The sequence below is a fragment of the Microtus oregoni genome, unplaced genomic scaffold, assembly GCF_018167655.1.
Source record: "Microtus oregoni isolate MIOR12 unplaced genomic scaffold, Mior012 000015F_ref0000493, whole genome shotgun sequence".
In the NCBI taxonomy this organism is placed as follows: domain Eukaryota; kingdom Metazoa; phylum Chordata; class Mammalia; order Rodentia; family Cricetidae; genus Microtus; species Microtus oregoni.
The window spans coordinates 32671104-32685088 of record NW_024543074.1 but is presented as its reverse complement, the minus strand read 5'-3'; the positions used below and the strand labels follow the sequence as shown (position 1 = coordinate 32685088).

Genomic DNA, 13985 nt, shown 5'->3' with positions numbered 1-13985 from the left:
CGAGGCCAGCTTCCAGTGACAGAATCTGCCCAGAAGCCAGGGCCAAGTGACCACTTCAGTCCTGATGAAACCAGTGCTGATCTCTGAAGAAAGAAAATATATTAAGGGATGACAAAGATTTTTCTCAGGAATCTGCTTCCTGACGTAGACAGAGTAAGTCAGAAAATACTCTAACATAAAGAAATTCTATTTAGAATGACCACTGCTCTATAATCATTGGTAATACCAGCTCTATGGCCCGTTTTAATTATTGATGAAACACAGCACTGGCCGAACAGTAAAGCTAGCTAAAAAAAAAAAGTTCATGGAAATTACTTGTAAATTGGAAGCAATATTTTAAATATTCACTAACATGAGGGTCACATGGTTCCCAACACCTTTTCCCTCCTGGCCTCAAGCTGTTTTCAGGTTTTTGTTTTGGTAAAGATCATGGGATACTACTTCACAGCTATATGCCACATGCATTTGCTACCATCCTTGAGAATCTCTTATATAATAGCATGGAATATCAACAAGCATAATGTTCTATAATTTTAAGGGAAAATTTTAGCATTATGGAATCTCTCTGCTAATAGTTTAGTCAGCTTTATAGCTTTGAGATTAACCCCTATTTTCTTTTTGTAAGTGAACAGTTAAGAAGAGATACAAAATATCTTACTGAGCTAATAAAATGCCCCAAATTTGGTAAAGCCACCATATATTTAACTTTTTGAACACAGTGACAAATCACAGAGAACATTCTATGGTTATGACATCACCACACCATGTTCCCACAACCTTCACTCATACTAAGCCAACAAACTTTCCAGGGAAACTAAACCTTTAGCAGCTTCCACATAAAAAGCCCAAACTTAATGGCTTCCAAAGAAAAATAAGTGAAATGCTAGCTTAGGAACCCTGCCTGAACCCAACCATGAACTCTAGCTGTCAGTCAATTTCTGCCCTAGACTATTTTAGGGGCTGTGGTAGTTTTAATGAAAATGGCTTCCATAGGCTTATATATTTGCATGTTTGATTCCCACTTGTTGAGACTTTCTTTGTAGAAGGATTAGGGGGTGTGGCCTTGTTGAAACAAGTGTGGCATTACTGGAAGAGGTGTGTCACTATGAGTGAGGTTTCAAAAGCCCAAACCAGGCCCAGTCTTTCTCTGTCTCCTGTCTGTGGATCAGGATGTAAGCTCTCAGCTACTGCTCTAGCACCACACCTGCCTGCCTGCCTCCATGCTCCTTACCATGATGGTCATGGACTGGTCCTCCGAAACAGTAGCAACTCACCAATTAGATGTTTTACTTTATAAACTGCCTTGTTCATGGTGTTTCCTCACAGTAGTAGAACAGTACTAAGACAACGGCCTAAGAAAGAAAGCCTATAAAAAACAGAAAACATGTCTATTGGGAAGCTTGGCAAGGGGGCCAGCATTAAGGTTCAGTGGGTAAAGGCACTTGCTGCTAAGCCAAACTACCCTGGTTCAATCCTTAGATCACACATAAGAAGGAGAAAACAGATTCCCACAGGTTGTACTCTAGCCTCTAAAAGCATTTACACACATGCACGCAGACACACACTGAAAAAAATGGTAAAAAAAAAACAACATAGAACACATGTTAAGTTTGTACTCTTATGACTGTACTCTTGAAGAGGAAGATGTTCCCTAGTTCTCAAAGATAACCCCTTTCTTGGGAAAAACAAACAAACAAACAAACAAAAAACTAACCTGTTTTATCAAAAAATATCTCCCCAATAACCTTCATGTTCTCTTCACAGTTTTCTACAAATCACCCAACACTGCCTTTGGCGAATAATCCATAATGTCCCAACTGTATTACTAAACTGGGAAACTCAGCCATGAGTAACCACCATGCTGCCCAGCACCCATTCTCCTCTCCATCCTTCCTACATGAGGCAGTAATGCTGTATGTCCTGACTGCTTATGAACTAAATTGTGTTCCCTCTCAAAACTCATATAACAAAGAAATCCCTGATATGACTATATTGAAGATAGGTCTACAAAGAGTTAACCAAGGTTAAAGAAAAGCTAATAAGGGTGGAGCCTATTTCAACAAAACTGGTCTTGTAATAGAAGACACCAGAGAGCTTGCTTCATTCCCGCATGCATTAAGAAAAGAGGTCCTATGAGCAGCCAATGAAATGGTGCCACCTGGAAACCCTGGAAAGAGACCGCAGAATGGAACTATCTTGCTATGAACTTGATCTTGGGCCCTGGCCCTCTACAATTGTGAGAGATGGTTTCTGCTATTTAAGCCATAGTCAATGATTTAGTTTTAGTTTTTAAGCAGTCCAACCTAAGATACCAATAACCCTTGCAGTTAGAAGTGGTAAAAAGGAACACAGCACTTAAAAGGAGCTGATACAACTACTTCCCTCCTCCTTATTGCACCAGGCTCCTTCAAAGCCCTTGAGAATGGAAACGTTTATCTTCAGAATGACAGGGTGATCACAAAAGCACTCTAGGCTTCACCTGTGAAGCCTACTCTAAATGAAACTATGGAAAGGGGGAATGAAACTATGAGGTTTATGCCATTATCCCTGTACTAAATGTGTGTATGCACGCAAATTTACTCTGAACTAATAAAGTCCCTAATGTTATTTTATCGCTCAAGAGTTGGAGAGTCCCATATCCCCAGCATCTGGCGGCACAAGAACAGACAGGTCAACAGGAAAGTTCACTCACCATATAGTGGCTGGCAGACAACAACCCCAAACATATTCAAACCCACAGCAATTCTAGCCAAAAGCGCTGCCTTGAATGGAATCCTCAACTCAAGTATCTCTGGTTTTTTAGAGACCTAAGTCTTTAATCTAATAATTCTTGGTTCCTAAAAAAAGAACAAAAACACATACATACTCACATAGAGAAAAACTGACACACTTCGCAAAGGTTAGAGAGCATACAAGATTATAAGCAGGAAATTTGATAGCAGGCTCAAATCCATTCAGTACAGGCCCCTGTGCATTAATGCACAGAAACTAGAATCTGAAATCACAGACTTACCTTGTCATAAGAAAATCTGCAAACTGTCCCTTTTGATCCTATAAATTTGTACTCAAGTCTTTTCAGATTATTTAGCTTTTAGACAGATACAGCCAACTTTTCCATTTACTATTTAACACTATGTCTAAGGTAACTGTAGTCTTTTCACTGACCCACACAGAATCTATAATTTCCCAACGTCTACAGATTTATAAGAACAAAGAACAATGATGTTAAGTTACAGGACGTTAATCAGACCACAACCTGAGAAAAGTTGTATTTCTTCGTTTGTTGGCTTGTTTGTTTTTTGAGACAGGGTTTCTCTGGGTAGCCCCAGTTGTCCTGGAACTTTCTCTGTAGACCAGTACACAAAAGTGGTCTTGAACTCATAGAGATCTGCCTGCTTTTGCCTCCCAAGTGCTGGGACTAAAGGCATGTACCAGCACCGCCAGGCAAGATGCTGTATTTCTATCTCTCATATCTAATAAAGCTGCCCATGGATTTCTATATAGGTGGGTAGATTTCATGTTGTTTTCTATATGGATGGGTAGACTTTACATTGCTTGTTTTGTTTTAAATACAGTGACACAACAAAGAAGTGACAGGTGGCTCCAGACACACTTGAAACTTCATACCTGCCCTCTGTTAATACAGTAGTGGTGGTATCTGCTTTGCAAACTCAGTGGCAAGACAGGTTTCCTAGCCACTTCTATCTAACCAAATATCCTAAGCCAACACCCTTGCCAAAACTGTATAGGTAGAAAGAGGGAAAATCTCACCACAATTCAGAAAGAAAACACTTTCTGTTTGTACTTTTCTATACAATGTGCATAAGTAATAAAAACTAGTTTATAAATTCACTAAAATATTTTAACATGGCAGTCATTAAACAACCACCTCATTTTGGTCAGGGCTGCACAGCATGTTTGCATGGACTTGGCAGAATCAATAACACCCACCAGTCAAGGGCACACTTTGCCTTGTATTCTAATTTGAAATGATACTAAAACCAAGTAAATTTCCTCCCTCTTTTGTGAGACAGGGTCTATTGGTTCCAATATTTTTTCATTAATACTCCAAATGTGTTTGTTACTGTTTGGAGTTTGAAAGCTGAGGAAAGATATGAAGAGATGAGAAGAGGACATATGAAGATGCTATCTGTCTTCCTAAGTCGCCTGAACTCTGGGGCTCTCCCTCTAGAGCTTCCTAATGCTCCCCTCCCCCCACTGCTGTTCATACCACACGGCCATGCTCGATGGCTTAGATGGCCTCATACTTGAAGAGTGAGTCCAATATCTTCTCCAACAGTTCAAGTCTCCTGCTGAGTGAATTCTTCACAGGTGTCCAAAGGAAACTGGCCAGGAACTGACTAGTCTTAACACAGAATGTAGTTTAAGAAAACAAAACTCAGTTCTTTAATAATCCCCTGTCCTCCCCAAATGCATATCTATCCAGAACCTTAACTGTTACCTTATCTTTACAAATTTAAAGTAGTAGAAGCACTGGGAGTGGTAGCATCCACCTTTAATTTCAGTACTAGAGGCAGGGGATTTATGGGTTTAAGGCCAGTCTGTGGACATAACAAATTCCAGGCCAGCCTGAATTATGTGGTAAGACTCTGTACTAAAATAAAACAGACAAACAAACAAACAAAAAAAAAAAAAACAAGAATCTTGCTATTCATATACATGCTATAGCTTTTCAAACATTTCAGACACAATGACTTTCCTTAAAGGAGACAGAGAAAGAGGTGGTAAAATGAAGAAAAAAGCAGAGATTATAGTTCCTCTGAGACACGGCCAGAAAAGCCTGAAACAACCAAAAGGAGAAAGAGAGGGTGGGGGCTTCTCTAGAGCCTGACTGAGATGCGTGGCTCAGTCAACTCCTTCATTTTCCATTTTTGGCCTCTAGTACTATGAGAGAATAAATTGCTATTGCTTTAAGGTATCAACTCCGCCACAATTAGTTATAACTAACATAAGGATAGATTATGAGTCTCAAACTTTTCTGTACAAAAGCAGAGAGTAATTACTTCAGACTTCACAATACAGTCATTGCAATACATACTCTGCTGTAAACATGCTGCCGGATCATCGTGGCTGTCCTACAATTAAACTTCACTTACAAGATGAACCTGGCCAGGAGCATGCTGACTACATGACATGAATGCTGCCTGGTTACCATTTGAGCACCCAAATCACTGTGTATATTCATTCCTAGATCCCTTTTCTCTTTTAAATTCGAATATTATACTATTAGAAACCCCAATTATCTACTCAGATCCTACAGATTTATTTCCAGAAATTAATCCCAAAACACATTTTTGGGGTTTTTTTTTTTTTGGTTGTTTTTCTTTTCTTAAAAATCTTGCCCCCACATCAGCAGGATTAGGGATCTGTTAACCTTCTCCAGGTTTTCTTATCATTTAATTAAGAGCACTAAGAAGGCAGCAGATCTTATTAGTGTGGCGGGTGCCTCTCTCAGCTACTGTCTTTCAGCAGGTAATAGTAATTACCTTGATGAATTTATTGTTCAAAATAGGAACCTGATTTCTCAAACATGCTGATGCTTTTCCTTTAAAAAGCAAAACGCACCTTCTGTCAAGGCCCACCTCCCCTAAAAGCCTTTCCTTGTCTACTGAAATGGAAGTGTGCTTCCCTGGCTCTTCGCCCCCTTCTAAGAAATGCACTTACCTATTTCTCTCCCTTTGGTACCAAGCAGATCCTCCTTTCCAAATCACTTTTTCCTTTTTGTCTTTAAGCAAGAGCCAAGATGTACACAATGCTTCAAAGTTGTTTTACTCTCAGAGCTCGCGCTCTCTCTCTCTCTCTCTCTCTCTCTCTCTCTCTCTCTCTCTCTCTCACACACACACACACACACACACCTGCCAATCTTCCTTAGACAAGAAAATAAACACACACAAATCCTGATCCACAGCAAATGCTCCTCCCCGCATATGCTGTGAAGCTCTCTAGATGAATACTGTGCATCCTTCTGCAATGCAGCTCTGTTAATTCCGGAAATTTCCACAGTAAACTCAGCCTGTCGGTTACCATGGAAACTGCCTGCTTCCTGGCACTACTAACAAAATGAGTGTTTTTCCCTAGACCTAAGAGGCAGCAAAAGGAAAATCTGTAAAAAGTCACCAAAAAATTTGCTCAAACAATCCAATTGGAAACACTCATATTCTAAGGATTTTAGTCAGAAAGTAGTAAGAATCTGGTGCACTGTAGACACCTATAACCCCAACATTCAGGAGGCTGCAGTAGGAGGATGAATGCCCTCAGCCAGTTTGGGCTAAATAGTAAGATCCTGTCTCTTGGAAGGAATGAAAGGAGGAAGAAGGGACAAACTAGAGAAATCTTCAATAGTTGGGCCAATACTGATTTAAGATGGAAATTTGTCTTTAAGGAAGAGTGATATTAAAAGAGGATGAGGCAAATAATTCATGTTTATATATTGCTGCTACAGCCAACATATCTGCTAAGAATTGGCCACCTACCAGCTATACTAACGCTTAACACTAGTCATTTTCCTAGGCTGTGCTTCATACAAAGGAAGATGAAGCTAACAGGCTATATGTTTTTAACCCCTATCCCCACCACAGCACTTAAAGGGGTACCTAAGGAATTTCACTAAAGACTCTCTTGGCATTACACATTACTAATTAGTCCCTTCCCAACTGCTTCCTTGAAAATGCTGGGTTTCTGACATCACACACAACCAGTCTGCCTTCCACCTCTCAAGCACCTTTTCTTATTCTCTGCATGTTCCTTAAGCCTCTACTACGTTTCTTTAGTGTTTGGCCCTATGTGCAATTTTCTCACCAAAATAAAGCCCTATCTTCTTACTAGGCAACTTTATTATCAATATCCTGACGACTCTCAGTTTCTTTTAAATCTCCAATTTAACACCTTGTCAGGTCCATGGATGTGACCAGGTTACATCACACTCCTAGCTACTCAGATACCTTTGTGGCCATGATGGAGCGAAATCCTCTGAAAGCACAAGTCAGAATCAGTCCTCCCTCTTAAGCTACTGCTGTCACACACTGTGTCACAGTGAAAAGTCGACTGTATATTCTGCTAGCTACTAAGTTTTTCCAAAAGAACATATATTATGCTTATTTTAGAAAAGAAGTAGTAACAGCACAAAGCTTACTATTTTACAGTTTTCTGTATTAATAAAATAGATATTCTTTTTTTTGGTTTACTGTGACAGGGTATCACTATGTAATTCTGGTTGTCCACTCATTACATGGACCAGGCTGACCTTGAACTCATCCACCTGACTCTACCTCCCAAATGCTGGGATTAAAGGTGTGTACCACATCTGGCCAAAATGAATACTTTTACCTAAAGCATGTATTAATATTTTTAAAGATGATATGTTCAACCTAAATGATAAGCATCTATATTAAAAAATGTGGATTTTTTTGTTGTTATTTACTGAGATAGGGCCTCGCTATGCTGTCCAGGTTGGCCTTCCTCTTGGGCACAAAGTAACTCCCACTTTGGTTTCTTTAATAGTTGGAACTGTGTGTCTAAGACCATATCTGACTCTAAAACATTCATCTGAGAGCAGAGTAAAGAAAAGTCTCCAGTGTTATCTAAATGCAGTCAACTACTCAGGTATACACTATACTTGGCATGACGCAACAAATGCTCATGTAGACTGAGTACCAGATAATACTTGATAACAACTTGATAAAAAATTTTACTCAGGCTTAATGCTCTTGCAGAGGGCCTGCGTTTAGCTCCCAACACCTACATCAGGTAGCAACGACCTGTAACTCTAGTTCTAGGGGTTCCGATGTCCTCTTCTGGCCTCCACAGGTACCAATACCCATATAGTGTACATAAACTTACACAAGCATGCCTACGTATATGCACATAAAGCAAATAAATAAATTTTACACAAATAAATCCCTCTACAGTTGGATCTGCCCAATGGTAGAAACTTTAAAAGCAGTTTTTAATGCCCTAGATAAAATTGCTAGTACTGCTATATAAATTTAGTAAATAAATCATTCTAGGTTTCTTTCAAATATCCTAGTAAGGTAAACTGAATGAGAAAAACTGACATTTGTCACATACTTTTCTATTAGCATAAGAACTGAATTCAACCAACACTCATGTTCATATATTTATCACCAAATATCGTGACTGTTGAAATGTATGCTTTGAGAAAAAGGACAGAAAACCACTTATACTGTTGAGTAAAAATAATCTAGCCATATAACTTTATTATTACTGTTTTGCTTCTTTACATTGCAATACCATTTACATATAGTGAAACATCCAAATCATAACCATGTAGTACATTGAGTTTTAGCAAATTCATACACACTTAGGTATTCGAAGATTTAACAAAACATAAAGCCTGTTACCCCACATGGCTCCCAAGACAAGAACTATTCTGATCTTAACCACTATCATTGATTTCAGCCTTGCCAACTCTGGAATTTCAGGTAGATGAACCAAATGGTGTGTGCTCTTAGCTTTGTCTTAGCACTTGTGGAATCACGTATGCTTATGTGGATCAGTAACTTTTATTGCATTCTAGTAAGACAAAATTTATCCATTAATTTTCCCAGTATTAGACATCTGTATTCTTTCTAGTTTTGGGAACCACAATGAACAGTTAGTATGAGTGTTCAAAACCAAATTTTAATAAAACATTTTCACCCTGAGCAACAAAACACAAGGCTAGGTCATGTTTAAATTCATAAGAAACTACAAAGGAGTTTCCTAAAGTAATTGAATCCTTTTCTATTCCCTCAACAATATATAAGAATACTGATACCATCCTTTTATTTGGGCCATTCTAGCAACATCATTCTCATTTCAATATATCTCTTCTGATTACTAATGTATCTTCTCTTTCCATGCATTTATTACTTGTCCCTAAGGTTCTTTGTAAAATGTCCACATAAGCCTAAAACCCATTTTTTGAATGGGATCATTTGTTCTGAGTAATTCATTATGTATCTGAAAGTTCTTTGTCAGGTAAATGTGGAGTATTTTCTCACTTTGTGACTGGCCTATGTGCTTTCCTAAGAAACTTCTGGTAAGCATAAACATTATCATCAGTGAAGTTCAATTTATCTTTGGTGGCAATTTACACTAAGCATTTTCCTTTGTGTGTCAATTAAGTCTTTGCCTGTGCGAGATAAATACATGAGGATGTTTTCCTTTATAAGTTAAATGGAATTGCTATTTTACCCTTTAGGACAATGCTGTATCTCAAGCACATGGTGTGAACTAGGAATCGGGGTTCATTCTGTTATAGACCTCATCCCAGTGTGTTCCATCATCATAAAAGGCCTATCCTTTACCTGGAACTGTACAGGAATCTTGGACAAAAATTAACAGATTGTGCATGTGTGCTCATGTGCTGAACTTCCTATTCCATTTTATTAATGTATTTGTCTAACTATAATACCATTCTTCTACAAAGCTTTACTTATTGTATCTTCATACTAAACCTTGAAATCAAGTAATTTACATTCTTCACCTTCATTACTTTTTATAAAAGTATTTTCAGTATTCTATATCCTTTATATTAACACATAAATTACATAATTGAAATGGCTGTGTGTGTGTGTGTGTGTGTGTGTATGTGTGGTGTTAAGGTTGCTAAGTTATTCCTGAGTTGAATTAATAAATGAATATGATAAGAACAGATAGCCTAGTAATACAATACTTCCCAATTCAGGAATACACCATTGTTTGTGTGCATGTGCAGTGTGTGTGTGTTAAGGTTTTAAAGGTGTTCCTGAGTTGAATTAATAAAAGAAAGTGATAAGAGACACATTAGTAATACTGTACTTTTCAACATAGGAATACATGTTTTTGTGTGCACATTTATGTGTGTGTACCTGTATATATGGCAGTGGGGGTGACAGAGGGCTTGACACATGCGAAGCAAGCACTCATTACTGAGCTACATACATGACTTGTCCAGAAAAAAATATCCTGCCCATATATTCAAGTCCTTCTTTCTCTCAGTAATTAATGTACTAGAGAATTCTTAATGTATTTTCTTTAACTATATCAATAAATATTTTGTACATTTAAAGCCACTATAATCATTCTAAAATTTTTACTTTTCAAATATCTATGTATACTAATAGGTGATCATGGAAAGAACTGATTTCACCTGACCCCTTGCTAAAGTCACTTAATAATTTTGGTAATTTTTGTAGATTAAGATTTTTCTATATATGCAATTACAACACCTGTCTTTTAAAAAATTAGTTTGCAATCCAATCTGTAAATCATTTTGTTCAGAGATCACACACATAGCACTGAGTCTTTCATCACTAAATAAGTACATTTCCTCAGAAGCTAGAAAGAGTTTAGTTAGTTTAATTAAATGTTTTTGATAATTAATATTGTCAATTACTTTTTGCCTCTATTGAAATGCCCATATTTTTCTCCCTTGGTTTATTAATACAGTGAATTATAAGAATAATTTTCAAATATCCAATCAAGATGAATCCAATTTTGTGTTTATGAGTATTTAACTGTGTTTATTAACGTTGGAGTTCCATGGTCTCCTTTGCTATGTAATGTTCTTGTCTGGTTTCTATAGGTGTTATGCTGACTCCAAAGTTGAGCTAAAAATGTTCCTTATTCTGTTGTCTAAAAAGTTCTGTAAACTTAATACTATGTCTGCTTTTCTTTATTGTATGTATGTATGTATGTATGTATGTATGTATTTGCTGTTGTTTGTTTCTGCCAGGGCCTCACACTACATTAGGCAGGATCACTAACAGACATGATATTGAGTTGTGCCCCACACCTTTCCTTTTTTTTGAAACTTATTAATTATGTATACAGGGTTCTTACTGCATGTAAGCCTCAGGCCAGAAGAAGGCACCAGATCTCATTACTGATGGTTGTGAGGCACCATGTGGTTGCTGGGAATTGAACTCAAGACCTGTGGAAGAGTAGTCAGTGCTCTTAACCTCTGAGCCATCTCACCAGCCCCAACTTTCTTTTTTTTATTTGCTATCAGGAAAACCACGAAGGCCTCACCGTTCCTTGTTGAGATGTTTAAAGTATAAATTCAACTTTTTACCAGATGAGGGATTTCTTGAGTCAGTTTTGGTTATTTATGTCACAAACTAACTCAACTTGCTAAATTTGTTGAAATAAATTACTGTATTTCTATAGTGATAGCCCCTCTTTCAATTTTTACAATGGTAGGTTGGAGGTGTTTGTCTCTTTTATTGGGAGAGGGCATCTTGTCCTCCCATGTGTCACAGGAATATTTTAATGTCCTAGGCATTATCACTGCTGTTAGTTTCCTTGTTTTAAGGTAGAGTCTAGTTCTATAACCCATGCTGAGCTCTTGGGTTTTCCAGACTCCTACCTGCCATACAGCAAAAGGGTAAGCACCTCACTTATTTACTTACTAGCCTTTTAGGAACAACTTTCAAAATGGTTGAGTATTCTCTACTATTTACCTATTTCATGTCACCTAGAGTTCTGCTATTTTTACTATCTACTTTCTTCTAATTTATAACACTTGAATTCACTCTTTCCTAGCTCTTCAATGTTACTTATTAATTTCTAAAGAGACTTTGTGCCTTGCCTAGGCAGTGAGATACTTAATAAAAATATCCTTAGGCTTCTTTTTCTGACTCTTTAGAATTTTCATAAATTTCTCAGATTGAATTTAACTGATGCCCATTTCTGGGGGGCAAGGAGGGGTTGACTTAGAAAACATGTAGGGCCAGGCTTCATGGTATACACACAGAATCCATACGCTTAGGGAGTTGAGGCAGGACTTTCAAGCCAGCCTGTGCTATACAGAATTTAAAATCATTCCTAAAGCTCTCTCTTAAACTCTCTACCATCACTCTCTCTCTCTCTCTCTCTCTCTCTCTCTCTCACACACACACACACACACTCCACACAGTATTCAGAGATCAGTTTTCAACGGGAGCACATAATTCTTTCAATCAGAAGGTTTAATTTCAGTCTCCTCTAATGATAACTTCTAAATATACATGGAGTATCTTCCCTTTGCTCTTCTAACACTAGTGAACAGATGTTTGTGAGAATCAAGCTCACAATATAAAAGAAACTAGGAAAGGAGACAGCACTAGAGAAGAAACAGTAGCTGCCCACAACCTTGGCAGCCGGGTCATCAAGTGTTTGGTATGCCTACTGCTCAGAGATATATTGCAAGAACCACGCTAATAATAAAGACTAGAATCTGAGTTTTGTTGTTGTTGTTGTTAACTCTACATGATAAAAAAAGACTTGAGCCGGGCGGTGGTGGCGCACGCCTTTAATCCCAGCACTCGGGAGGCAGAGGCAGGCGGATCTCTGTGAGTTCGAGACCAGCCTGGTCTACAAGAGCTAGTGCCAGGACAGGCTCCAAAGCCACAGAGAAACCCTGTCTCAAAAAACCAAAAAAAAAAAAAAAAAAAAAAAAAAAAAGACTTGAAAAGTGACTAAAGAATATGAGATGATACTCTTGGACTCTGAGGAAATATCAGTTACCATGTGGTGATTATTTTACTCCTGACTCAACTGATGTCGGATGGGGTATCCTTACTTAAAGCAAACTGCAATTCCAACAGTATTTTCTTTGCCTGAAGATTGTCAGATAAAAGACACTTCTTTTAAAAAAATTAAATGAAATAAATTCCCAGAGGAGGAAACTGGGAGATGAGAAAGAAATATGCTGAAAGCTGAATCCAAAAAAATCATTTACATCAAATGAAGCAAAAAAAAAAAAATACAGGTAACACAGGTGTACTACCTAAATATGTACAGTTACTTACTTGACTCAACTGCCCTAGGGAAGTCACCAGCTTCAACAGCATAGTATACAAAGTAATATATTAACTCTTAAACAAGATACTTTGGAAACATCAGTAAATCAGAATTTAGTTGCAGCTGAGTTTTGTGTATCTTCTGAGAATCTAAGTTCTGCAACTGTCACTTTGACAACTTCAAATTCAGAAGATATCATTACTAATTATCTTGTTAATTTAAACTTTATAAGTAATTCTGTGGAAACAGTGTCTGGTCAGGAAAATTCATTCTTCTTCAGCACAGTTAATAATGAAACACAGATAAGAAATCTGGTTTTGCCATTTTTATACCCACAGAAAAGTCAAAAGATGCAGTTAATTCTGCCACACCAACCCCAAAGCAAGCCATGAAAATGGAAGCACCGACTAAGACTCCTTAAATAAGAATGTAGACTACAGTGCAGAAGTTTTACAAATTAAACATTCACACCACATGGAAGGCATAAATAAGGAACATCTTTGGAAAGTCTCTAACCTACATTCAAAAGTCACTCTTTTTCAGCTACAAGAATAATAATCTCTAGCAAGATTGAAAACTTTGAAAGCTTTTATAAGCCAACTATGGCAGGAGAATTGGCTATCTAAAAGAAAATGTCAAGATAATCAAGAACCCCTTCACAGCATACAAAGTCACTGTTATATAAATAAGTTTTGAAAGTTATGATTTTTGTATAGCTTTTTCCAGTTAAATCAAAATCAAAAGTGAACTTTGTCCTGTAGATAAAGTTCTTAGTGAAGCTATGGAAATGTCCTAATGTTACAAACAACATCCTGTTCTTATAATGCTCATTATAATAGGGGAAACTAGAAGAGGTGTTTGACTAAAGAAATGTTTTATTACTTGATAGTTTTCCTAATTAAAGTTAAAACAGTAAGATTTATTTATAAAAATAACGAAACAAAAATATAGTCAAAACTGCCTAGATTGCATCAATCCTGGTTCTGCCACTGGCATATGACTTGAACAAGCTAGTAACTTGACTCTCAGAGGGCTGGGAATGTGTAGCTTGAGGATAGAGAACTTGCTGGCTTATGCAAGGCCTTAGAGCTCAGTCTAAGTACTAGGGGGAAAAGAGGATACTCAGTCCCTAATCTGTAAAATAAGGGCACTTATTGTATCATTAATAGTCTATTTCTTGGTATTCCTTCCCTTTCTAT

At 37.5% G+C, this 13985-nt stretch overlaps 2 protein-coding genes across 8 annotated transcripts in view; one reads left to right on the top strand and one right to left on the bottom strand.

The window, feature by feature from the left end:
• The window catches only part of Map2k4 (mitogen-activated protein kinase kinase 4), a 98788-nt gene that overhangs the window by 43977 nt on the left and 40826 nt on the right, over positions 1-13985 (bottom strand). Inside the window, exons 1-3 of one of the 7 annotated variants that reach the window (XM_041664461.1) lie at positions 5686-5843; positions 4232-4366; positions 2693-2837 (exon numbers count right to left, since the gene is read on the bottom strand). The exons of 2 other annotated variants lie outside the window; for them this stretch is intronic. The gene's annotated coding sequence lies outside the window, so the exon portion shown is untranslated. Of the gene's footprint in view, positions 1-2692; positions 2838-4231; positions 4367-5685; positions 5845-13985 lie in introns of those variants that run through there. 4 more of the 7 variants (XM_041664462.1, XM_041664465.1, XM_041664463.1 and 1 more) reach the window with 4 other exon arrangements.
• On the top strand, positions 12447-13471 carry Thap5 (THAP domain containing 5; the record flags this gene model as incomplete). Its single annotated transcript, XM_041664466.1, is given in 8 exon segments — positions 12447-12558; positions 12561-12655; positions 12657-12754; positions 12787-12834; positions 12836-13077; positions 13080-13184; positions 13187-13410; positions 13412-13471. Coding segments are annotated over 8 exon segments (984 nt in total), but the record flags the coding sequence as incomplete, so codon positions are not given.